A 26,141-nucleotide genomic window follows, 5' to 3' on the forward strand; every position below is an offset into this window, starting at 1 on the left:
TTGTGACAGGAGATAGTGTGGCAGACATTTCTAGTGTGAAATGGTTTCTTGCAAGGAGCTCTAAAATTAAGGATTTGGGACACCATTGGAATTTCCATGGGGTTGAGGTTGCACATGGAGTTCCACTAAGGGTATTTTCATTTCCTAGTAGAAATATGCCGTTTGTCTTCTTTAGTCATCTAGAATGCTTGGAGAACATCCTACCAAAACCCAGTTGAAGTCAATCATCATCTTTCTACGGAGTATGACCAACTGGAAAACCTTGGCATGTCTCGTCCTGTTGTAGGTAAACTTATTTACCTATCAATCACTCATCCTAATAGTGCTATGTAGTGAGTGAGATTGGTCGGTTCAAGCCGAATCCATGTGCGAACCATCTCGAAGATGCTTATCATATCCTCCATTGTCTAAAAGCAACTCCTGCTAATGGCACCCTCTATTGTGATCACGACCTTCTTCATATTAGTGCTTACTATGATGTTGATTGGGTTGACCTGATGACCATCGTTCTACCTCGGGTTTCTATACATTCATTAGGGGTATAATTGTTTCATAAAAGAGTAAAAAGCAGTCTATTGTGGCACATTCTCCCACTAAGGTTGAGTATAAATTTATGGAGCATGGAACTAGGGAAATCATTTGGCTTCAACCCCTTTTGTCTAAACTAGGCATTCCCACATCATCCCTAACTTTTTGTTCTATGATAATCAGGTTGCAATCCCTTCAAATCCCATGTTCCATGTACGAACCAAGCACATTGAATTTGATTGCCACTTTGTTTGTGAAAGTTATCTATTGGTGTTATTTGCAGTCCACATCTCTTTTCTAGGGATCAACTCATTGATATTTTCATCAAGGCCATCCATGGCACTGGCTTATCTAACATTGTTTTCAAGTTGAGCATCATGATATTTTGGCTCCAACTTGAGGGGGAGTGTTATTGTATTTTAGCTCCAACTTGAGGGGGAGTGTTAATGTATTTTGTGTATTTTAGGTTTATGGGCTTAACCCTTTTGGGCTTAGTGTATTTTGAATTATGTACTCTAGTTGAGTACCATACTATTTTATGGAATAAGATTAGGGTTAGAGAGACAAGGCTCTCTAATCCTTGTTTTTCCCTATACTACATGAACTAACCGCTAGTGCCAAGATGAGGTCCCCTAGCATGTTGTTACAAATGACATGGTGTAGAGCAAAAGACTAGAAAGGGGGCCAATGCTGAAATCAATGTTCGAAATATCGGTATCGCGTTACATATCTCACCCTTGGGATACAAGTACGTATCAGTTATCGCATGGGATATATTGGTTGTATCGCGTAATGTATCGTAGTTGTTGGAAACATGGGGAAACATTGGAAATTGGTCGATTTTTTCAACAAAATTTCAGTGATTGTTAAAAAAGACATCAATACACACTTCGGAATCAAAACATTACCAAAAACAAGTGCACATAATAGGTTTTCTTTGTATGGGGTTCTAATATATGTGTTGTCTAACTAAATTGATGTAAGTATATTCAAAGTCTATTCATATAATTTATAAATGTAAGAAGACATGTGGAAACACAAGCAATGCATTCAAAAGCAATAGAAGAATCACTAGATTAGGTTACAAACATGTTTGATTTTTTTTAAATTTTCCGCTACTTGGTCCTTCTCCTCCAAATCTCGAAATCGAACTTCCCAATCGGATTTATAACAATTTGACACTGATTTAACATGATTTACAGGAAAAAAAAAATGCTCACCAGATCGAACATGTGGGATATTATATCTCACTACTTGTGTGTTTCGTATCGCACAGGTGGAATACAAGATATATCGTGGGATATATTGGATGATATCGTCGATATTTAAAACACTGGCTGAAAGAGAGATTTGGAGGAAGGTTCCAAAGTCTAGAGGCTTAAATTAGCAGAAAGACAGAATTTCCAGAGAAATTTTGGAAAGAACAACTATAGAGACAAGGTTTAGTTAAAATTGATGGTCAAGTGATTACTCAAAAGTGATGTCTTTCATTACCTTATCTTTATTATTCAAGAGGATGGAAAGACCCTTGAGGATTTCTTATAGAATTTGAGCTGGGTGCATGAAGTGGAGATATGCCTCTAGAATGTCATGTCATCGTCTCATCCCTATGAAACTTAAGGGGGAAACTTTCTTCACAACTATTCTAACGTCTATAACAAGCATTGGATAGTTAATCATGAGTAAAGATTGAGAATTGCAGAGATGATGTTAAGGTGTAGCATCCCATTACTGAAAACAGTCCAAACCAAACTATATTGAGCAGGTGGTTAAGAAACATCTAGCCAAATTCACGGATAGATGTAAAGTCCATTCAAGAGGTGGCTAATCGATTGAGCAGTCCATATAATTAAGAAAATGTGCTAATCATAACATAAACACATGGTCCACTTCACATTTAAGTTCAAGGTGAATCTAGAAGTAGGTGATTGATCAACCCTTTATGATCATTGGACCAATCGAAACTTTTTACCTATGTTCAATCCAAGATGTTCCTCATTAAGTGGACAATTCAAATCGATAAGTACATCCATTTATTATTTTGTAGTGTTATTTTGTTGCATATATGCCTCTTAACATGCATTATTAATGTTGGAAAACCTGTGTGTGCATGAATTACCTACCAGTGCCCCGAATGAGGTCCCATGGTGCATGTTGTTTGCAGATATGTGGTGTTAACCAACAAGACTAGAGACAGGGCAAATGCTAAATTAGAGGTTTAGAGGAAGGCTCCAGACTCCAGAGACTTGAAGTAGCGTGTGATCATTGCATGGTTATTGTACTTTATGGAAAAAAAAAATTTAAGACAACTATTCAACCATGTTATGAGGCTAGTGTGGACACCCCTCCTAATAAGGGTAACCAAATCATCTAATTCCGTCAAGCAAAGCTAGCAGGATCTTGTTCTGGACTTAAAAAAAGAAAAATGCAGGAGAACCCTTCACCCCTTAACCCAGTTTTTCAGCTAAAAAACCTTCAAAAACCATCATTGAAGCATGGAGGGGTGTGCAACCCCACATTACTCAAGCCTAGGTAACAACTCCAGGTAGACTAGATTTTGGAGGCCACCTGATTTGGAACACCTAACTTTTCAAGGTTTTCTAATAGAAGGCATAGCAACTTGGAGCTAGAAGGCACAAAGATGCAACCAAAAAATCTGGCATTCTACATAATGAAGCATCACTCATAATTCAAAAAAAAAAAAAGAAGAAGAAGAAGAAGTAGAAGAAAAGAAAAGAAAACTCCTAGGAGGCACGAGCCACCCTAGAAAAATCATATCCTTGTCAAAGTCAGCTCAAAACTGAGGATGTTGATAGGCAAATCTAACACTGGCAACCTAATAGTTTAGTCTTTTGTTCATCAACTTTTATCACTACTATTGAGGTTAACTAAAGCAAACAGTGATGTTGGTGTATATTTATTATGAGTGTACACGTATTTTGTTTTCCATTTCCGGCATAATTCAAAGTAAATGAGCCATCATTATCTTTTCAGGGTGTTTGGTTTAAACAGAATTACGGCACAAGAAACGATAGTCAAATACACATGTAAAGTAAACAGGTAAAGGAAATTGTAATCATTACATTTTTATATACCAAAAATGCCCATTTTTACAGTGATGCCCGTAAAACGAACAATGGTATAGTGTAATCATTGCAGTCAAATGTAAGTGATGTCACCACACATTACAGGGGTAAGTAATCATTACACATTTTCAGCCAATTACAGTTGTAATTGGAAAACCAAACAGGCCCTAATAGAAATGGCAGAACTCATAGTTATTCCAACCACAGATAACTAAACATATATCTAGCAAAAATATGAATAATTCACAATAACAGACAAGAAGCTAGGTAGCATAAAGAAAAGAAACAAAGTGGCATTACCATGCTGAACACATAACCTCCAATATCGTGCAAGCCAACACCTCTTAAGAACTACCTCCTCCTGAGATATAGAAAGAAAGATCCATATAGTTATGATGTAAAAAGTGATAGGCAGCAAATGAACAGTGTAGAGTGATTAATAAATGCAAACCATCTCTTCTTCAGTCAAAACCATTCTTTGTGTCATTGCTCGAAGGGATCTAATTTCACTCCAAGCTTCTTGGAGCTGTTCCACAGAAGAAACTGCCTCATCTCTAGCAGTCTGACTCAAAAACAGATGCAATCTAATTGTTCATAAAAAGAATTTTCACACATGAAATGCTGGAACAAAAATTAACCAATTATACAGATGAGTCTACAATACCTCTGCTTCCAACCGAAGGGCTGCAATCTCTTCATTCCCAACACCGTTTGTTTGTGCTGCAGCTTTCAAAGCAGCCTGTAAACAAAAAAAAAAAAAACAAAAACAAAAACCTTAGTACGAACGTACAAGGATATTCAATCATAAATTAAATATTTCAAAACATCCAAACATTTGGATATGGAAATTAATATTCTTTCAAGCAAAATATCACTATAGGCTATGGCCTTAAGGAATGGCCCTTTGCCCCAGTGATGATGCCCTGAAGTGTTCAACCTTGACATCAAGGTTCCATCCCATCTTACATGCCAAAAAAATAACACGTGGTCTTTTTTTAATGCATTTTGCCTTTTAGAAAACAAAATTAGCAATGTCAGACCTAATAGGAACTTCAAAACATTTTGGTGTATGGGTGTCTAAGATAAATCATAAATCCCATGCCATCCTTCTTGAAATGATAGTATTAAGTCTGCCTATTATATCCTTGCATTCACAAAGTCAAGAGGTCACTCACTCAATTTGTAGAGGCAAATTAATCTTTTATTCTCTCTATTTTGAATGAGTTGTTGTTTCTGATATCTCCTAATTACTAGTTAATTAACTGTATAATTGTTTGGATCAGTATAATTTTTTGGGCCGTGTTACAGCTTTTAGATTAACGGATACCAGTGTCTCATTCCTTGATCAGCCTTCCTCACATTTCTTTGCATCGATCTAAATAACTGTTTCAGAGTGCAACTCACCCAGGAACCTAGACTGTTACAATTCACCCCAAATATCAACCCCATATTGGGCAATTTCAGTCCCATTTCGGTCCATGTCAGTCTTGTGACTCACTTAGTTTGAGTCAGAAACCAGTAACACTTAGACAAAACTGAGTGGTCTCAGGCAATATTTAAACCATGTTTCTTTGACACTGCTTTCTGATTAGATCATGCCCCAGGCTACCTCTCCATTTGGCAGGTGAAAATCTCTATATATCACAACCTTAGCTCACAATCTCTCGATATCACACAACCTTAGCTCACAATCTCTATATATCACAACCTTAGCTATCTGTTGCAGCCTCCATGTGCTTTCCTTCTCTTTGAATTCCACTCATTCCACGTATATTCTTCTCTTAAGTGCTGCAGCCCTTTTCTATCCTCAGAGTCTCCATTTTCACTTTGAGTGCTGCCCATGCTACTATTTACCACAGTGAGGAATCACCTCTTGAGAACTGAAATGACTGCCACCTCTTGAATATGCTACTTATTTTGTTTAATCATCACGTCTATGATTTAGTTATATCGCATTGCCTTCTTTTTCAGTCTAGTAAATTATATTAAAGAAGATGCAACAAGGCACTCCATTTTCTAGAACTTTGCCATGTGGAACACCCAAATCAGATATACACATATCACTGGAGATAACTGGAAAAAATATAATGAGATATAATCCACTGGGCTCAGTGTCTGTAAACCTTTCCATGCATCTAGTTGCATTTGGCCTATTGCTATTCGCAGCACCTACTTAGACCGTCCATTAGGTTCAGTCTGCTCTCTGTTCACTACAGTGCAAAAAATCACGTTAATCTGATGGTCCCAAACATATGTGACTGGACCTATCTTCTATGAACAATCTTGTCCATCCATTTTAGCATGAAACTGACTTTATGGCTTAAATAATCTGGTCAATATGAAATTTCTTAAGGCAGTCTATGATGAGTGCACTGGATTTAACAGAGGGTTCTTATAGGTGATGACTGATGGGGATGCCAAGCAAGTCCAAAAGCAACTTTGGTGGATGGAAAGGTTTCCATACACTTAACCCACTAGATTATTTCTCCATTTTTTTACTTGTATTATAGGTGTATTTACATAGTTTTCATCTATCACTAGCTAAGGTACATGCATTTTCTACATCTTACGTATTTACAAAGTTAAATTACAGAAGATTGCATTTTTAAATATCACTGTATAGCCTCAGAGGCTCCCGAGCGATTCCCTCTGCCCCCTACTCCATGAGTGCCTATGTTGTCAAGTGGGTTAAGCCTCCTGAGAACTGGATCAAGCTGAATGTTGATGGCTCTGCCAAGTGCAATCCTGGAGCAGGAGGTGGTGGAGGCGTGTGCCGTGACCATCGGGGAAACATGATCTTTGCTTTCCATAACCAGTTTGGTCAGGTCTCCAACATTGTAGCAGAAGCCCGTGCCATGGCTGACGGCATCCATCTGTGCAAAGTCATGGGGCTGTCCTCCATTATTGTTGAGACGGACTCCCGCACTCTATTCGACGCGGCCTCTTCCTCCTCTTCTTGCGGCTGGAACCTCTAGTACCTCCTTGGTTACATACAGCAGCAAACCCAGGCCCTGAACATCCGCTATTCCCATACGCTCCGTGAAGGGAACTATGTGGCAGATGGTCTTGCTAATCTGGCCAGCAGTGGCTCCTCTGATCAACTTTATCTCAGGCCATCAGATCTTCCCCGTCTTATTAGAGGCAACCTAGTCCTGGACAAAGCTGGCATGGGCCGTGTTAGACATCGCAAAATCAAGAAAGGAGTTGGGTAATTGCCCCTTCTGGTCCATCCAGCCCCTCTCAGCCTCCTTATCATCTGTCCCTGCTGACGAGATTGCTATCATCCAGTCTCTACCTCCCTGCCACGGCTTCTCTTCCCTTTCTAGTTTTGTATTCTAATTTGATATATGATAGTCGGGGCCGGTTGCGTTTTCCTGTCTTTTGTGGTCCCGTCCGAATGGATGTACATTGTCTCATCAATACAATATACAAAGTGTTTTGGTTTTAAAAATAAATAAAAATAAATAAATATCACTGTATATCTATATCGACATGTTGATTTTCCAGGGTCCATGTATTCCAGATTCCCCCACATCTCACCCCTCATTTGTGTCCAACACCAACAAGTGTCAATTCCCAAGTTATGTAGCCTTTTTCTCTATACCAGCCTCCCACCTTTTTTTCTCTATTTCTTTGCATCATTCTTTTTTCCTTTCTGCCTAATTCCTTTAAAAAGCCTCAACTCAGGAATTAAGGACAAGAAATCATTCGGAATTTTTGAACATATTAATGCAGGGGCATTTTCACACCGGGCTCAAGTGGGATGGCTTGTGGGATGCAGGGGCACACTCAGGGTGGGCAGCCCGTGTGAGGCGAGTGGCTCGTGTGAAGCAGAACCCATGTGAAGTGGGGCCCACGAGGGGGGTTAGACCGAGGTCCTAACTTATGGGATGTGGAGCCTAGGCTATGAGATAAGGGGATTGATTCGTCATGCTTTATCAGTTCAAGCTTTTAAAGCAAGTAGTTAATTGTCCTGCATCAAAGTGGTATCAAAGCGGGAGGTCTCATGTTCGAGACTTCTCACTGGGGGTGATTAATGCAGGAGCATTTTCACGCCGGGCTTAAGTGGGGTGGCCTGTGGGATGCAGGGGTGTTGATGCACAAAAAAATGCCTTCCCCAGATCATCCAGCTTTATTGCCATTGGAACATAAAAATAGTAGAAAGGAAACTATGGAAGGAAGGAACAAAAGAAGAAGAAGAAGAAGAAGAAGAAGAAGAGTGAGGAGAGATGAGTTGCACGTGACCGCGCAACATTGTGCAACACAGAAGATATGGGAAGTCTTGTTGCACGCCGTGCAACAAAGTGTTGTGCACAGTAGGCCCCGCCAAGCGTTTTTCTTCCTTTCTTAGTCTTTCATGCTTTCTTCTAGGGTTTTAGTTCCAATCATGTCTATGGTTGGCTAAACCTCTTAACTAGGGTTAAAAGGTGAAGCTTGTAGTGTGATGGGATGTTTTTATTGCTTTAATTCATGTTTATATTGAACTTACTTTAATTTTAGTTTGATATTTAAGGAATACTTTCAGGTTTTAATGATTTATTGTCACTTAAATTACAGTAGATCTACACTAGCTTTGAGTATCTTCTTTTCTTGTTTTGAGATTATGGGATTGGTAAATCCTGTTGTTTGTCATCGTCTCATGGGCATGGTTTGGTGCTGGAATCCCTGCCAATTATCATAATTCTCCTCTTTTGAGAATTAGGTCAAAGGAAGTTCAGATATGATCTTAATTGCTATATCTTCCAATTGGAAAAGATAGGACTCCAATTCCAATTGTGTTACTTGAATCAAGTAAGGAATCACCCTGATTGCTACAAGTGGATCCTTGGAAACCCTAGTTCCCACCTTTGAATCCTTAAGTTTCTAGTTACACACTTCACAATTACTCCCTTTAATTCCAGATTTAGATTCATATCTTTTTCTAGTTCTACTTCTAGTTGCTTTCAAAATACACACGAGATTAGTCCCTGTGGATTCGACCTTGGTCTCACAGAGATTATTACTGCATCGCGACCCGACACTTGGGGTTTTGAACAGTGCCTTCCAAGAGAGGACTGGAATGAAAGACGGTCCAGATCAATGAGTGGACCGTCCAAGTTTCCTGCAACTAGTTGTCTTGTTGTAGGCCTACAATACAACTAGTTGTATATCATCCTACATTTGGATATATTTAGTATAATAACCAAGTTGACCATTCTAACAAATTTTGGGATGGTGATAGACAGAGCTAACTGTACATACCTCCCTTTGCTGCAGGGCAGCCTCCTTCCTGAAAGGAAAAACACCTTAAAATGGTCACGTTTGAAGGAACAAAGGACAAAACAAAATTGAAGACGAACTTTAAGACTTGCCTACTTAATAGACGGGTTTCTAGTGATACGCCATCTCCAAGAGAAGCAACCTAAGATGCAAATTAATTCAGATAGATAGATAGATAGACAGACAGACAGATAGATAGATAAAAAGCAGCTATAAGAGCAGAATCAAGAAAAAAATATTTGTCAATGTCCAAATAGGAATATGTATTTGATAAGCATTGTTACACAAGATAGAAAACACCGAAGTTAAAGGGTAAAATCATTTGTTATGAAGGCACAAAAAGCTTGATATGATATAATGTACCCTTCTCTTTTCTTAAAGAGAAAGCAAATTAAATTGTATTAAGAACAAAAGCCAACATAGAAGGGGTAACAAATTAGCATTTTTGTAGTAATTCAATTTCCTTTTATAACTGAACTGTCAAAGACTCAAATTGCAAGTTGTGAAAATAACTTATTTCATGCACACCTAAATTTAGCAGTCTCATCAGCATTTTTTTTTTCTTTTGCTATGAATGCAAACTCAAGTATTGATTCCACAACAAGAAAATTTATGGTCAGGTATATGCATTGTTCGGTGTATCTCCGATATTATCGAAATATCCCCATTATTATCCGTATCTCCAGCTCGGAGATATCGATAACACTGGTAGCGATACCGATGACGCTGGTAGGTTAAAAAATTCCAGATATCAGCAATGTATCCCTAAGTACCACCAGTATATCGATATCACCAGTGTATCACCAATATTTTCGACTGTGTAAATTTCAAGTTTTGCTTGTATCGCCAATGTATTGATATCACCAATATTTTCAACTATGTAAATTTGAAGTGTTGCTTGTATCACCAATGTATTGATATCACCAATATTTTCGACTGTGTAAATTTCAAGTGTTGCTTGCATCGCCAATGTATTGATATCACCAATATTTCTGACTGTGTAAATTCGAAGTATCACTTGTATTGCCAATGTATCTGCGATGTTTCAATAATATCGCCAAAATTTTGTTTATTAAAAAATTTCCATTTCAATTTTATTTTATGGGAACAGGTTGTATGCAGTGTTCGAATTGTCAATGATAATATCAATATATCGCGATTTTATTGTTATCGCAACATGGGCGATATCGAGACCATAGTCTTTCGTTTCCTTTCCAGTTGTCGACGAGTTCTTGGTGAAATATCATGTGTTGTCGATATTCTAAAATATCGATGGATCTTTGGATGGAAGGTTGGATGGTTGGACTGATTTCTTACAACAATACATGCTTTTAGGCCCCCATTAAATGGAAACTTATTATGTATGCATTCTTTTTGCAAATTTTTTATTCTAAGTATGCAAATATTTATAATTTAGCATCTCTTGAAGTTTCACTGAAAAATTCCACCGTTTTCCCCATGTTTCCCCACATTCCAGTTATCGGTGATATCAATATTGTTTCCATATCCCCGGGCAGCAAAACTTGTAGCTATACCGAAACTTTGAACACTCATCGGGTGGACCACACAACAAGAACAATTAGGATTGGACACACTCTGAATCCAATCCGTCCATCATGCGCGTACATTGATGCAACCCCCCCCCCCCTTCACCAAAAAAATAAAAAAATAAAAAAATCAAGACATTTGTATGTTGCTTGACTTTGAAGATTTTGGTAGGATTTCTTGCTCCAAGCTTTTTGTGGTGTGAATACCAACTTTTTACAAGGTAAACAATTTACAGGTTAGCTAAACACAGAAAAATGTTTACCTATAAAGACTTTACCACTTTAAAAGAAAAGAGACTTTACCTCTTAAAGCCAAACATGACAAAATGTAAACAATTTACTTGCGAAACTCTTTATAGCTATAAGTGTTTTCAAGTAAATAATAATAATAAGCATCCAAACAACCCCTAAAGGAGTTGAAAGGAAATGGCTCATCCAACATAAGAATCAGTCTACTAACCATATCAATAACAATCTATGCGAAAAGTGAAATCATCATTATTGCCATCATCATCATAACTGTGTCCCAGATACGTGGACTCTGTTATATGCATCCTGTTTTTGCAATCACAATCCAAATAGGAATTCTCGTGATTTCTTGGCAGGTGTTTGACCAACTGCCCACCTGACAAGAAACCTTTCTTCTTTGCCCAGGATGGGATAGAACCCTCCAGGGGAAGTTTCCAATGTCTTGGGCATCCAATAATAACTCCCTAAAACAATATGTATAATCAGTTTATTCAAAATCTAAACCATAGGTTCATAAGCTAATATCTATGGTTAGAAAATAAAATGGATTTGTTGCATTTAAAAAGAAGAAAAAAAAAAATCAAATAATTTGAGACTAGATTTCTAGTAGTAGTATTGTTACGCGTGCCTGTGTCTGTATGTGTGGAAGTCTGATTATAACAGTGCGAGTACTTTGTTTCAGTGCCAACTCTGGACACCATTCTTTTATGTTAATCAGGGTTAATTATAACGTCATTAGAGCATGAGAGATTAGATTATTCTCTACACAACCCTTTCCTCTCTCAAAATCACTCTTCTTCTTCTTCTCCATGTGAAAAATAAAACAGTATCATGATCAACGCCAGGTCCTGTCTTCAAGACATGGAAGGGACGGCCTGTTGAAAGGCAACCTGGACCGGAGTGGAAGTCTCCACAAGGAGGAAAGAGCTACCTGGACATAGGTCAGAGTGAGTGTCGCGACTGAGTGGGCCACCACAATGGAGAATGCGGGTGTGTTGTTATTCGTAGTGGTTTAAGCACTTAAGGCATTACATCAGACCTAGGGCTTTTAACTTGAGGCATTACATCAGACCCATGGCTTTTGACTTATTGGTTAGGTCTTGACAATTGGTATCAAAGAGGGTTATTGAATCCACAACCTAGAAAAGGCTCTTCCCCCCTTTTCTCCCCTTCCTTTCCCATTCCTTCTTCCCTCCTCTCTTCTTTTTCCTTTCTTTTCTACCAACCAACACAACCGCACCAGTGAGCATAGCCACACCCACTAGGAACACCTCCCATCACCTCCTTTTAAGCATGTCTAGATGATGTAGCTGGACCCCTTGGGAGACTGTCATCTTCCTCTCTTTTTTGTTGCTTCCCGACGAAGCCTGTTCAACCCTAGTTCACTGCCATTGCAATGCACATACTCTCAGAGATTTTGGCTACACTCGATTCTGGCATGTTGTAAATATTTTTGGTGATTGATGGTTTCTTTGTATACACACTTTTCCCTTTAAATTGTGTATTTCAGAGAGAGTGCGTAAATGGGTGATCAGAGATCTTGCATGATAATGGGGTCTGTATATCGAGATCACGACCAAGATAATGATTATCACGGTGAAACTGGATGGGAAGAACTATTTCACTTGGTCGCAGTCGGCCAAAATGTTTATGATGCATGAACAAAATAACATATGAGATCAAGTAGGCGAATTAAGATATTTAACAAAAAACACAAACATCGCTATAATCATCACAAATATCATGAAAATCAAAATAATATCATGCATAATCCTAGCCTAAACTACTAACATGGTAACACAAGATCATTAAATAAAAAGAAACTAGGAGGATGTAGTGACATCCAATTTGTCACGCCCCAAATCCGATTTCCGGCGCTCATTCACTGTAAACCAAATCCGGTGTTAACAACCTCCATGACACCCCAATTTCGATTCCTAGCTTACGCCGACTTCCAAAATCGGAATCCCACAAGGAGGATTTTTGGGATAATTATTTTTTTTTTAATTCTTTGTAAATACATATGTAGGGTCCAGGTAAGTGATCAACTCCGTTTATAAGGTTGGCCAGCCCATGGTCGGCCTAATGAGCTTTGCATATCCGTTAAAACCCAAGGACAAGTAAATGGAGAGGGAAAAGAAAACAAGGAATTCCAACCATCGATTGAGCTTCCACCGCTATGGGACCCATATATACGAATAATATGCACACCTAGGTGGACCATACGTTGGCCACGCTAAGTAGCATGGACAAGTGGGTCTCACCTTCTGGCAAAACGAAAAAATGACATGAATATCAACATATACGTCAAGATGGAGTCCATTTGATGGGCCCGACATCAAGACAATGGGTAAACGACCCGTGCACTCACCTCAACGATTGATTTGGACATCGGATGTATATGAACGGTTGAGATCACCTTTCCTTCTTCCTAATCTCCTCTAATATCTTGTTTAACTATATATTTTCTTTCTCTATATCGTTTCTTTTTCTTTTCGATTTCTTTCATGCAGTCATTGAGATGGACGGGAGATGTTTTTATACACAAGAACGGCATGGTCATCGTTGAATATAGAGGCGAGGAGATGGGGGATAGGCATGACGCGGTGAGGGTGAGGCGTAAATGCGTTAGTTTTTTTTTTTTGAAAGTGACGTTTCACTATTCCAAATATTTTATACTAAGTGGGCCCCACGTCACGTGTGCACACATGTACGGTGCATGCCATGCATTGATTCTAATGGGGCATACATCTTTCGATCTAGCCGTCAAAATGAAACGTACTGCGCGGTGTTGGAATCATAGTGTTAGTGTGGTCGTTTGGGCATAGGTCTCAGATCATTAATGTATTAAAACCGAGCGTCTGATCAGAACTCGTTGATATGGTCTATCCAAAGTATGCCGATACCGAAAATTAGGTGCTCGAATAGTCTTTTAGGGTATGGGTCTCACACAGTTAGCATAGGGTATAATCTACTTCAAAATAGAAAACCTAATACAACCTAGGGTGAAAATTAGAATTTTGGTAATTTGGGAAAGTATGAAAATTAGGAATTTTAGGTTTTAAGGTTAGGGTTTCGGGATGGAAGAAAGGAGTTTTGATATAATGATGGTGAGAAACCAAAAGGGACAGGTGGGATTCACATGTGTGGCCGTACGGTCACACGTGACGTGGGAGGATGGGTTTAGGTCGGTTAGGGTTTGAATTGTGGATGGGTATGGAAAAGTTGGGTTTGGAAGAAGACGAAGATCTGGGATGAGGAGAATTAAGAACCTGAAGAAAATACCTGGATGGGGGAGAAAAGGCAAGATGATGTTGGGATAGATGGAGACCCCGTACCTCCGTTGACGAAGATTAGCCTCGCACCAATCTTCCTTTCAAATCGCATGGAAGTGTCTTCAAATCGCATGAAGAGGGAAGAAGAAAGCAAGATTTTTTCTCTTTCTTTTTTTTAATCACAAAATCCAATGGAAGCGAGGTCACACACTCCCCTCTTTTTATAGATCCAAGAAGTTTCAAAATTACAATAATCCCCTTGTCTTGTGAATCTTAACGAAAATAGCCCTAGTCTAAATAAAATCAACCAAAACACTCATAATGTGTCCAAATATAAAATAATCAAAAACTAAATCCTATAAGATGATAAAGTCTAAAACTGATGTGGACGATCAACGATCAATGACCTGATCATGTGATCCATGCGATCCAATGGCCCGATCGTTGCGTCCCCCCAATCCAATGGTCTGGATCACTCCATAAAGCAGCTCATGTGCATCTTCCTAGTGTGGGGTCTTCCAGATGGTCACACATGCACATGGGGTCTTCAGCACGATCACGGATACTCGCCTAGCCACATGGAAATCAGTGCGGCCCGCATCCTCCGATATGTACACAAGGGTGTATGTGACGTGATGTCCTCATCAGTTTATAGGCAGTCGGAAGAAGTTAGGCTACATAACCATCTATATGGAGGAGCTGCCAACAAATACATCCCATGATGATTGGGAAGGTGACGTTCTAATTGTCCATTCTGTACAACCAAGTATTAGTAATGGACTGTTATTTCTCAAAAGTGCCAAGGAGATGCAGGATACTCTTGCTAGCATGTATTCTGAATGTGATGATTTGGCCCACACATGTTAGTTGCATTGGGAAATCACACATGCTTGCACACAATACCACTACTACTAAATCATTTCATAGACTTCCTTTAATTTATATGGCCACAAAGAAAAAAAAAAAAACATCATTTCAACATATGACAACTATCTTTGAAGTTCCATGGTACTTGAATGTAAGAACATAGGTTATTTATTGACTTTCAAGACATGTTAGGCAGCTTCTCTTACAGTTCGATACATTGATACAATTCCAACCCATCATGAACCATATTTCCCTCCATGTCTAAGGTATCGAGGCACTAGATTGACTGGAGCGAGAGACAAGCCCATGAAACCACCATGAAGTAGTGACCATGAAAACCGTCAAGTTGCACATTCAAGTAATGGTTTCAGATATCCTTGTGGGATCAGCTCTAAAAGATCATTGAACTTCATGGTTGAGGAGATGCATTGAATTGATTATGCGGTTTTCACACTATTGTCAATTGTCACTTTTTCTTGGAATGTAATACATACATGTGAGGTGAACCACTTGTAGCCAGCATTTTCAACACCAATAGTATCAGCCAATATTGTTGGTATGGCAGGTGCCCTATATGAAACAGGCAGGTATCACTAATAATATCATTGTGTATCAACAATATCACATGATATTTCAAAATATCATGAGACATCGTTAGGACTCCTTTATAAAGTTCCTCAATATCATCGATACATGTAACGCGTATCACCAATATCAAGGCAACATGTAGGATGTGAAAATTTTGATAAATGAATTGGAAAAAAAAAAAAAAAAACAACTCATTTTTATAGATTTTTTTGGGAATCCCTTGGTGGGATGTGGGAAACATATGCATCTTTGCTTCTTTTTTTCTTTTCGGTTTTTGGATGTATTTTTTGTGCTTTGGTACTTGTATTGTATGATTTACAAATTATATGAACTCTTTCGTGATTTAATTGTATCACTTCTTTCAAACATTGCATAGCTTAGGACCCTATACAAAGGAAACTTACTATGAATTTTTGTATTTTGTATTTTATTTTATTTTTTGAGTTCTAAGTGTGTAATCATGTCTCTTTTAACATATTCCAAAGTTTCATTAAAAATTTCATCATTTTTCCAACATCTCCTTCAAATAGCAATACATTTCCATTTTCCCAATACATGTGATATTTCGTATGTAATATGCCTATATGTTTTCATATCCCAAGGGTATGAATGTGATACATGCGTCGATTCTGATATTGAAAACACTGCCTATAGCTAGCACCGGACAAAAAAATCTTTTGGGCATCTTACTAAACCAATACACATTTGTAAGGAATTATTGGGTTATGATGCATCAGAGCATGAAACACAACACAACCCTTTGCCCTAGCCACATCTCCTCCTCCTTTCCTTCTTCCCTTCTCCACATTTCTTTTGTACTTTATTTTTCTACTTGGTATCAGAGCGTCTGATTCGGGACCTGACCGAAACCCACGGTAGTGGGTCCCACTGCTGATGTCTTCCGTACGCACAGTCCACAGATGGCGTAAGTAGTGTGTGGCCAATAGTTTTTTTTTTGGTGCAGACAACATGGGATCTGGTAGATCCGGTTTTTAAAGGAATAATGAAGATTTTTCTGCATAGTTTGGAGTAGTTTTTGTGGTGTGTCTGCAGAAAATGAAGAAAAATCGGAGAAGTCCAGATTTCGTAATTTGTACTGTAGTGTTTTTCTGAAGGACTTTTGAGTAGTTGTTCCACATGGGGAAGGTGCGATTTATCAAGAGCAATCTCCAACAACAAGTATAATGAAGTTTCATTGAGATTTGGGTGTATGACGACGTCTTTTGCGATATATTGGTGCCGACAACCATTGTTTTTTGGTTTCTTTGTTGGATTTTCTTCCTTTCTTCATGATTTGAAATGTTGATTGTGATTGCTAAGTTGAAGTTTTGTACTGTGCCTAGGAGAATCATGCGCACACAGGGTGTTCGACAAAATGCCTCACTCAACTCTACATGGAAGTTTCTTTACAAGTGGTGGATTTTTCCTTCTCAGTTCATCTTCTCTTCCTCTATCAGGTTTGTAAGTGCTATAATGTTTAAAGCACATTTTATACCTTGTTTGTCAAATTTCATCTAATTAAAACATCTTAGCAAGTGATCTTCAAGTTGGTTCAAGATTAAGGTTCAAGCCAAACTCAAGTACAAGTTGAAGATCAAGCTCAAGCTCAAGTTAAAGAACAAGCTCAATCTACTTAAGTCCTAGTAGAAGATCAAGCTCCTAAGAGATGTTCAAGTCTCTAATATACTTCAAAGCAATGAAGTTCAGTTCATACAGGTATTATAAACCTTAGAAAGACCTTAGGTTTAGGTGCTTTCAAAATATATTTTAAACTGAGTTTTTATACTTATATTTGGTTGAGTTTCGACCAGCCTAAGTTGTGGCTCGACCAGTCTAGGAATTTCTCGACTAGTCCTAGTTCAAGCCGAAGTGAAACAGAAATTTTGTTGGATCTTCGACTAGTCGAGTGGATTCCTCGACCAGTCAAAGGACCTTCTTCGACCAGTCGAGCGTTCCTCGGCTCGAAAGTCCAGCAACTAAAACCGTTCAGATTTTGGCATCCTCGACCAGTCAAAGACCACCTTCGACCAGTCGAGCAGGGCCTTCGACCAGTCGAGCATGACCTTCGACCAGTAGAAGATCTGTTAGATCTTATCCCGCTCAAAATTGAAAATTTGTTGGAACAGAATCCGATACTTAGACGAGTCGAAGCAACAACTTCTTTGCCTATAAATTGAGGATCTTTCTCAATCCAAAAGGGCATTCAAGTCTACCAAAATCCTTCTACAAGAGAGAGAAGAGCCTCAGTTATTGTCAAGCTATTAAGTAGTATTTATAAATCATTTTTATAGCTTTTTTTATTTAATTCCTTGATCTCTAATTCTATCATTCTGATTTTAAAAAGAAAGGGAATACTCTTCTTTTTGAGATTTAAAGGAATTGATACAATTAGCCTTTGGTTTAAATTTAATTAAAATCAATAGAACACTAGACCTTTTCTATCGGATTGAACATTGAACATTCGTCATTCCAGAAAAGCAGTTTTACAGCTACAGCTTCTTCTATGGTGAAGATAAGTATACATTTACATTTTGTATTTGGTTTTTCTGAGATAGCCAGAAATCTCAGAGTTGGTTTTTCTGAGATAAGCCAGAAAATCTCAGTGAAGGGTTTCCTTGTTTGTGATAGCCAGGTAAAATCACAACTATATTAGGTTTTAAGGTGACCCTGTGAAAACCTTATTCATAGTGAAAGCCGAAATTACGTGGTTAGTAATCTTGAGAGTGGAGTAGGTGTGGCTGTTTGAGAACAGTTGTTGATACACCGAACCACTATAATTCTTGGTATTGTGGTGAATATTTTTATTACTTTTGTGGTGAATGATTGTAATTTCTTTTATGCTAAAGTGGTGAATGTTTATAATAGTTAGTTTTTATTTACTCTTGCTCAGTTTGGAATTTTGATTCTTATCACATTCGTGAAATAAGGTTGTCCTGCCTGAACTTGTTTGGGTGAAGGTTGTCCTACGAATCAGTTTAAATCAATGTTTCGATACTAGTGTAGTTGAGATCTCGGATTTATTTATTATTCAGCACTTCATTCAATTATTTGGCATAGTCCTATTCCCCCCCCCCCAATTAGGACTTTTTAAAGCTCGCCTTTTCAAGGCTTGTTTATGGTGTGAGTTTCCCTCCACCCTATTGTTTGTTGTTGCACGTGATGCACACAAGTTCTCTCAAGTGTGTGGGTGTAGTTCACTCACGTTGCTCTTATTTGTAAGAGAATATGTATATGGATGACAATTTATTGACTTGATTGTTGTCGAGTTTTGTTATAGCCTCCTACTTTAAGAGAAGATTCAATGAATGAAGTACAAGCTACGGTATACATCCTACCATGTTGTGTTTGAGGGGGGGCAATGATCCATGCTCATCTTTACCATTTTCTTTGTATGTATTCTAAGCTAAGCATGATCAATATACATGCTCTAACATGAGGGGGAGTGTGGAAATATATGTAATTTGTGTGTGCATGTATATGAATCATGTACTCATGTGGAGCACTGTAACATTTCCTTCAAACTAATGCATGTGTGTGTTGGTCTTTAGACCAAGCAACACATAACACATTTGCCCCAACCGTTCCTCTCTCTCTCTGATGCAGGACACATGATTTAATGCTAACATGCAACATGGAGATTATGAAAGAGTCCATAAAGTAATTCAATTAACAAAAGATGCTAATCCACCAAGTAATTAAGAGTAAATAATAGGAAATAAAATCTGATTTAACCTAAATCACATGCCCGCATGCTAAGAAATCACATAAATCAATTAAAACTAAGCTCGATGGAAGGATAGAACTTCCAATTTAGCATAGGCACGTTCCACACTCAAGGGATAGATTTGTAGGTTTTATGATTAGGGTTAGGAAGGGAAAAATCTGAAATTTAAAGAATTAGGATTCATGGGAATTGAGAATTTTGGAATTAGGGCTTTTTTAGAAATTTGGGAAGCTCTAGGAAAGTTAGGGATTTTAGGTTTAGGATTATGGTTTCATGGATGGAAGAAAGGGATTTTGATATAATGATGGTGGGAAACCAAAAGGGGCAGGTGGGATTCACACGGCGTGGGAGGATGGGTTTAGGTCGGTTAGGGTTTGGATTGTGGATGAGTGTAGGAAAGTTGGGTTTGGGAGAAGACAAAGATCTGGGATGGGGAGAATGAAGAACCTAAAGAAAATACATGGATGGGGGAGAAAAGAGAAAATGGTGTGGGGATAGATAGAGACATCCGACCTCCGTTGATGAAGATTAGTCTCGCACCAATATTCCTTCTAAATCGCATGAAAGTATCTTCAAATCGCATTAACAGGGAAGAAGAAAGCAAGAGCTTTTCTCTTTCTGTTTTTTATCACAATCCAATGAGGGTTGGATCTCCAACCCCCTATGCTTTTATTATTAAAAATTCGGAATTAAAAATTCAGCATAATTACAACTATGCCACTCACTTAAGTGAAGTGGCCCATCATCCAAAATAAGAAAACTAAAACATTTATTATCAATCTCAACTATCAAATAAATCCTAAAAATAACAAAAAAAAAAACATAAAGAAAGCAAGATCAGAGTCCAAGGGGCCTAGATCTAAAAGATTTGGTGGCCTGATGGCTTGATTGACAAGATCCAACGGTCGGATTGACGCGAAATAGGAATCCTATGACTAAAATGATCTCCTAAGCAGCCCACATGCATCATCCCAAGGTAGGGTCTTCCTGATACACGTCCAATGCATGTGGGGTCTTCAAAATGGCCCGGCGAGCCCCATCTGGAACTTGTCTCTCATCCACAAAGAAAGTTGTACTGATGTGGGTGGTCATATCCGTCTCTGGTATATCCGAGTAGGTCCTCTGATGTCCCCATCAATTCCCCTCAGCTGAGGAGATTTCGCCTCTGGCGAAATAAAGCTGCAATGATGCTCAAGGAGATCTGCGTCTCGTCGCTGAAGCTTTGCCTCTGTGATCCACGCACTGTTTGATTTTGGTCTGCCCTTCCACTTAACAAGGTACTCCTAGTAACCACTATGTCATGTGCAATTCGCTTCTTCATCTAAGATATCCTCTATCTCCTCTCCTCATAGGTATGGATGGTACGGATGGTAAAAGTTGAGAAGAGGGGTCAGGTAATGGCCATGGGTTTTGCGACAGGTGAGGGGCATCATCATCAAAGTTCATGTGAAGGTTAGGGGAATGTCCATAAAACGGTACAAGATCTTCAACATTAAATTTGGAACTGATACCCATGTTAGGTGGAAGATCTATCAAGTAAGCATTCGAACCCAGTCTTTTCAAGATTTTATATGGTCCAGTATTACGGGCTTGTAATTTTTTTATGGTCCTCTGTAGAAACCCTTTTAGACGTATTTTAATCATGACTTCGTCACCCATAACAAACTCTTTAAACCTATGGCATGAGTCAGCAATCATTTTGTATGTTTCATTACTTATTGATTCTTTTTCTAATCTCCACATGCAAGTCATGTATATGTTGTGTAGATGCATGTGCAAACTCTAAAGGCCTATGGAACATAGACATGGTTATGCAATCCATAGGTGTCCTAGGCTCATCTACTTGTCTTTCCAAATCCACTTCCTCCCCAGTACTCATTTGATCGTGATGAAGGTTTGGTAGAGTCAATGCGTGAATGTCTCACATGGGTGTAAGCTCATCCGGTATGCCCTCTAGAATAACAACACTGGACTCCTCCAATACCGGACTCACCTCAGATGGTAACTCTACACTACCCTCAGGTGTAACCTCAAGTGGCATCTCCATAATAACCTTAGGTGTGACCTCACTTACCACGTGGGCATACAACGTCAAATCAATTTTAGTCTCTCTTTCAGACTCTTTGGCATTAATTATAAGAAGAGACTCGAACTAGAGTTTCGTCACACCTTTAAGACCACGTTTCTTGACGTCCTCCTTTTTTGAGGTGCTTTTGGGTGGGAGTGGCTTCAAGACAATCCTTTTGCTTCCATGTTGAAACGAACACGTATTCGAGCAACCGAACAGTATTGCGTCCCTGTCATACAACCACGGCCTACCCAAAATGATGTGGCTTATATCCATAGGCAAAACATCACACCACAACGTGTCCGTATAAGAACCAAACTGGATGGGAATGGGACAACGCTGAGAAACCGGAATCGAAGATGCATCAACCCATAAGACTCGATAGGGCTGAGGGTGAGGAATGACTAGCATACCTAAGTGGTCCGCGGTGCAAGCAGAGACCACATTGATGTAGCTGTCACTATCAATAATCACCTTGCAGTTTTTGCCTCCATACTTGGCATAGGTTTGGAAAATAGAATTCATGCGCCAATCATCACTTTCTACAATTTGACTTAAGGCGCGGCTAATAATTGCAAGTGGCACAGTCTTGACTCCTTCAATTTAATCCCCGGCTGGTGATTGGACATCTTCCCCAGTGTCGAGGTTCGCCTGAAGAGAGGCTTTAAGCCGATTGATACATGCATTGGTCACAGTCAATTAAATTACGGTGGTTGTATTGTGCGCTTCAATAGCCATCAGACGATTGTTGATGGCATTAAGGGCCTCGGCAATTTGTTCTAGGTTCATAGTGGAATGTAGGCCAAAACCACGTCTTGAACAAGTGAGCATACACAAGGACACTCTAAAGGAAACCCTAGGTCCTAAAACAATGTGATGACAATGATAGTACTAACCTACAGATCACGCTAGACACACTAACCAAAAAAATTCAACAAGTCGCTATCCTCAAATCTTATGTTGAAAATTCAGCAGGATAGTAATCCGAGGGTGCCAAACTGAAAATTCAGCATGGGTGTAATTCGAAAATTACAAGCTGAAAATTCAGCAATATGACAACCTGAAATTACTATGCTGAAATTTCAGCAATGGTATAAGTGGGGACGCGAACTGAAAATTCAGCAATATGATCCCATATGCAATCCATATTCTACTAACCCTAGATGCGACTCTAACCTAGATGCAACACAAAAATCCTATGCTAAACCTATGGGAGATGAGGGACTATCGGGCGCGGGAGATGAGGGAGGGAGTGGAGGAGAGAGAGAGGAGGGTAGCCTGGTGGTGGTGGGTTGTTGTCAGGCTTGAGAGACGAGGGAGGGAGAGAGGTCTGGTCGGGTGCGGCGGGTAGGTTAGATTAGATTTAGGTTTTTATATATATACTACACTACCCGAACCCAAGTCGAGTTAAGTTTCAAATCGAGTCGAGTCAGTACTGAGTCTGATTTTGGGTTGAGGCAAGTTACTGGGTGACCTTGACTCGACTTAGTTTAAGTTCGGATTGCGAAAAGTCTACTCGATTCAGATTGACTCACCCACTCGGTTCGGGTCGAGTGCGGTCTAAACGAGTTGGACGAGTCGAGTATGCCGAATTGACTCGTCCCATGCCCAGCTCTAGGTGAATAGGACCACTTAAATATTATTCGCCAATTAAAATCAATTCACACTTAGGTTTCTAAGCCAATTGGGTCCAATTGTATAGACTACGAGAGACGCAATATTATAAGCAACTAGTCTATATGGTGAGATGTGAACATACCAATTGTGTGTGCTCTATGTTAAGTGCCTAATATACAATCTATTTTATATTCATATACTCAAATCATCCACAAGCATAAATAGGATTGCAACCACATAAACAGTGGCAAACACAAGGATGTGTAGTGGCTTGGCTACTTGCCTACTCCACTCCCAGCAGATGCACTCTCCTCGAGTGTACCAGATTTCACTATCTTAGGAGTTTTTAATATGTTCACCCCTAACCTTTACAAGCATACACTCCCACCGGAGGCCTACACAAGGTCTTACAAATGTACACTCCCGTCGGAGGCCTACACAAGGACTTAACAAACATAAACTCCCGTCGGAGGCCTACACAAGAACTTACACCTGTACACTCCCGTCGGAGACCTACACAAGGACTTGATCAAGTTTGGGTCACAAACTCTGTACTCAATCCTACGCAAGGAAAGAGTATATGGACTCTAAATTGACAAACTTACTTCTCGGATTGAGCCCCATTGTAGCGCCTTGCTTGAGAGCTTCTTCAATCTTGAATTGGCTTCTCTTGTGCTCCCCCGATTTTTTAAGTCGGTCATCTTCTGCTTCCTTGAATCAGCTATCTTGCACTTGATGCTCCAATGAGGTTACCAAGGTAATGAGAGAGAGGTTGAATCTCCTACAACTATGGGATAGTTGGTTTCCAAATGGGTATTCTAGAGAATTTAGACAAGGATTTACCTATAGGATTATGTCTAATCTCTAGAAAATGGGAGAGAACATAAGCACCTTCATGATGGAGCTTGGAATGCACATTAGAGTGATTAATCATAAGAAGAGTGTCATAAATCTCTTTGGTTTGGAGTCTAGTAGAGGGATAATGAGTGGGGAATCACTTAGGCTCTAATTGCACCAAAAAAAAAAAAAAAAAACACCCATCAATTTGCCCGAGGATTGAAAGCCCATTTTATAGAAAAAGTTTACAACGGCTATAAAACGGCTAATTCAACGGCTCTCGATAGGATCGAGTGGGCCTTCGATCCGATCGAGAAAATCCAGAAATATGCATTTTGGTTACTGGACTGTTTCTTCGATTTTATCGAGGAGATCTTTAATCGTATCGAGTCCAATCGACGGCTTGTCGATAGGATCGAGATCCACTCGAAACTATTGATTTTGGAAGTTTGTTTATCAGCAGGTTTGCGCCTTTAAAGCCTAACTTGAAATGATCAAATAAACACCCCTAATGCTATGGGATGATCAAGCAAAGGTTTACCTATTAGAGAATAGATCATCTAGAGGCTAAGGTTGTTTTGGACCTAAAGGGATCTACGGTTAGGGTCATCAAGGCACCTCAATTTACCTATTTCTACACTCCAATTCTTCATGTGTTTTCTGTCTTCAGCTTCCATGGGCTCAACCGACTTAACGACACACTGACACAAGTGATTCACAAACAAGTGCACTTACACTAAAGCTTCGAATGGACCACCTATAAAAGGTAGCTAAACCATGAAAGCTACGCACTTCATGAATGTTCTGCGGTTCAGGCCAACTTACTATAGCCAAGACTTCCTCGGGGTCTGCAGACATGCTCAAAAGAAACAATGAACTCTAAGAAGATAACTTTGTCGGACATCAAAGAACACTTCTTCAAGTTGGCATATAATTTATGTCCTAAGAACCCCATAAACTTTCCTCAAGTGGTGGAGATGTTGTTCCTTAAAGGTACTATAAATAAGTATGTCATCAAAATACATCATCAGGAACTTACCCATAAAGGGTCTCAACACCTGGGTCATCACTCTCATAAACGTACTCGGAGTGTTTGTTTAGTCAAAAGGCATGACTAACCACTCATATAGCCCATCCTTCGTCTTGAAGGTTGTCTTCCATTCATTTCCTAAGTGAATACATATTTGATGATACCCGCTTTTAAGGTCGATTTTGGAAATAAAAAATAAAAAACCATGGCACTACCCATCATGTCCAACATGTCAAGATGCGATATAGGAAACCGATACTTAACCGTGATCTTATTTGTCACGACCCTAAATCTAGTGTTGGTAATCCATGATTACGGGAGACCAAATTTTGGTTGACAGCCTCCGTAGAACTCCGATTTTGAGACTTCCAACTATCACATCCTAAGTCCCATAAGCGGGGCTCCACAAGGAGGATTTCTGAAAGTAAAGACAACAAGCATGTATGTCTCAAAATTTCATCATATTCAACATATATTATTGTGTACAACTGAGCACATCAAGGCAAAAACAAAACATAAACCATGTCATATTTACTATACCCAATGTACATATTCAGGGTATTACCAAAAAAATATACACTGATATGTATAAAACAAAAAGGACAACTGGAATCTGTAGCCTCTACTCCTGCAGCTCCCTACTCTCACCTGTAACAAAAAAAAAAAAAAAAGGAAAGCTTGAGCTACTAAGCCCAGTGAGTGTGTGTGTGCAATGAAAATGCATATTTCATGTCATGCTCCTCTAATGCACATGCTTTCTGGCTTGATAACAATAAAATAAAGATAGAATGCCTACTCTTTCAACATTTCCACAACTTTCCACATTTCTCAATTGGATCACCAAGGTCTAAAACAGTGGTGGGACTCGCATATGATTACTACCCACTTGTGTAGACTTTTCCACCGTGGTCAACTATAGAGGTGGGACTACATAGTTCACGGGCCGAACTAGTCTAACTCACTTGTGTTAAACCTCATTATCTGCTCAACAGCGAGAAGTAATAAGTCACCTGGCAAAACGATAGTGGACAATTTACGAGCTCGTCACACACAACCTATCTTTGCTTGCCCATAAGCAGGTCAGGTCAAACCTCTCAATCAATCGACACGCGTCGGTGGGAGTCGCTGCCTACTTTGGTATTTCGGCATTCCAGCACTCTGTTCTTCCACCCAGTCTAAGCATTGGTCGCTCTCAATGGTACCAATCAAGGTTTAGGGACTTTCACCCACGGACCCTCTAATCATGTCCTGTCGAACTACACATTTCCGGTGTGGTGTCCAACTCAAGTTATAACAAAGTATGTTTCATCGCATTTACAATTACCATATGCATAAGTCCACATACAAGCACAATATGTCATGGTTTTCAAGGCAAACATAGGACGACCTTCCTCATGTGGTCTCCTCATACATTTAAGTTCCACATTTAAATTCCTCATAAGGGTCTCATGTAATACATCATGTAT

The 26,141-nt window shown here is 39.2% G+C and overlaps 1 protein-coding gene across 2 annotated transcripts in view; it reads right to left on the minus strand.

Annotated features, from left to right (window-relative positions):
* Window positions 1–26,141, minus strand: part of LOC131225152 (coiled-coil domain-containing protein SCD2-like) — a 121,315-nt gene that overhangs the window by 52,858 nt on the left and 42,316 nt on the right. The window contains exons 6-10 of one of the 2 annotated variants that reach the window (XM_058220607.1): window positions 8,962–9,015; window positions 8,856–8,879; window positions 4,279–4,353; window positions 4,066–4,176; window positions 3,915–3,975 (exon numbers count right to left, since the gene is read on the minus strand). In XM_058220607.1, the coding sequence (XP_058076590.1) occupies window positions 3,915–3,975; window positions 4,066–4,176; window positions 4,279–4,353; window positions 8,856–8,879; window positions 8,962–9,015 (325 nt within the window). The remainder of the gene's footprint in view (window positions 1–3,914; window positions 3,976–4,065; window positions 4,177–4,278; window positions 4,354–8,855; window positions 8,880–8,961; window positions 9,016–26,141) is intronic. The other variant, XM_058220608.1, reaches the window with a different exon arrangement.

This window comes from Magnolia sinica, chromosome 14, assembly GCF_029962835.1.
Source record: "Magnolia sinica isolate HGM2019 chromosome 14, MsV1, whole genome shotgun sequence".
Classification (NCBI taxonomy): domain Eukaryota; kingdom Viridiplantae; phylum Streptophyta; class Magnoliopsida; order Magnoliales; family Magnoliaceae; genus Magnolia; species Magnolia sinica.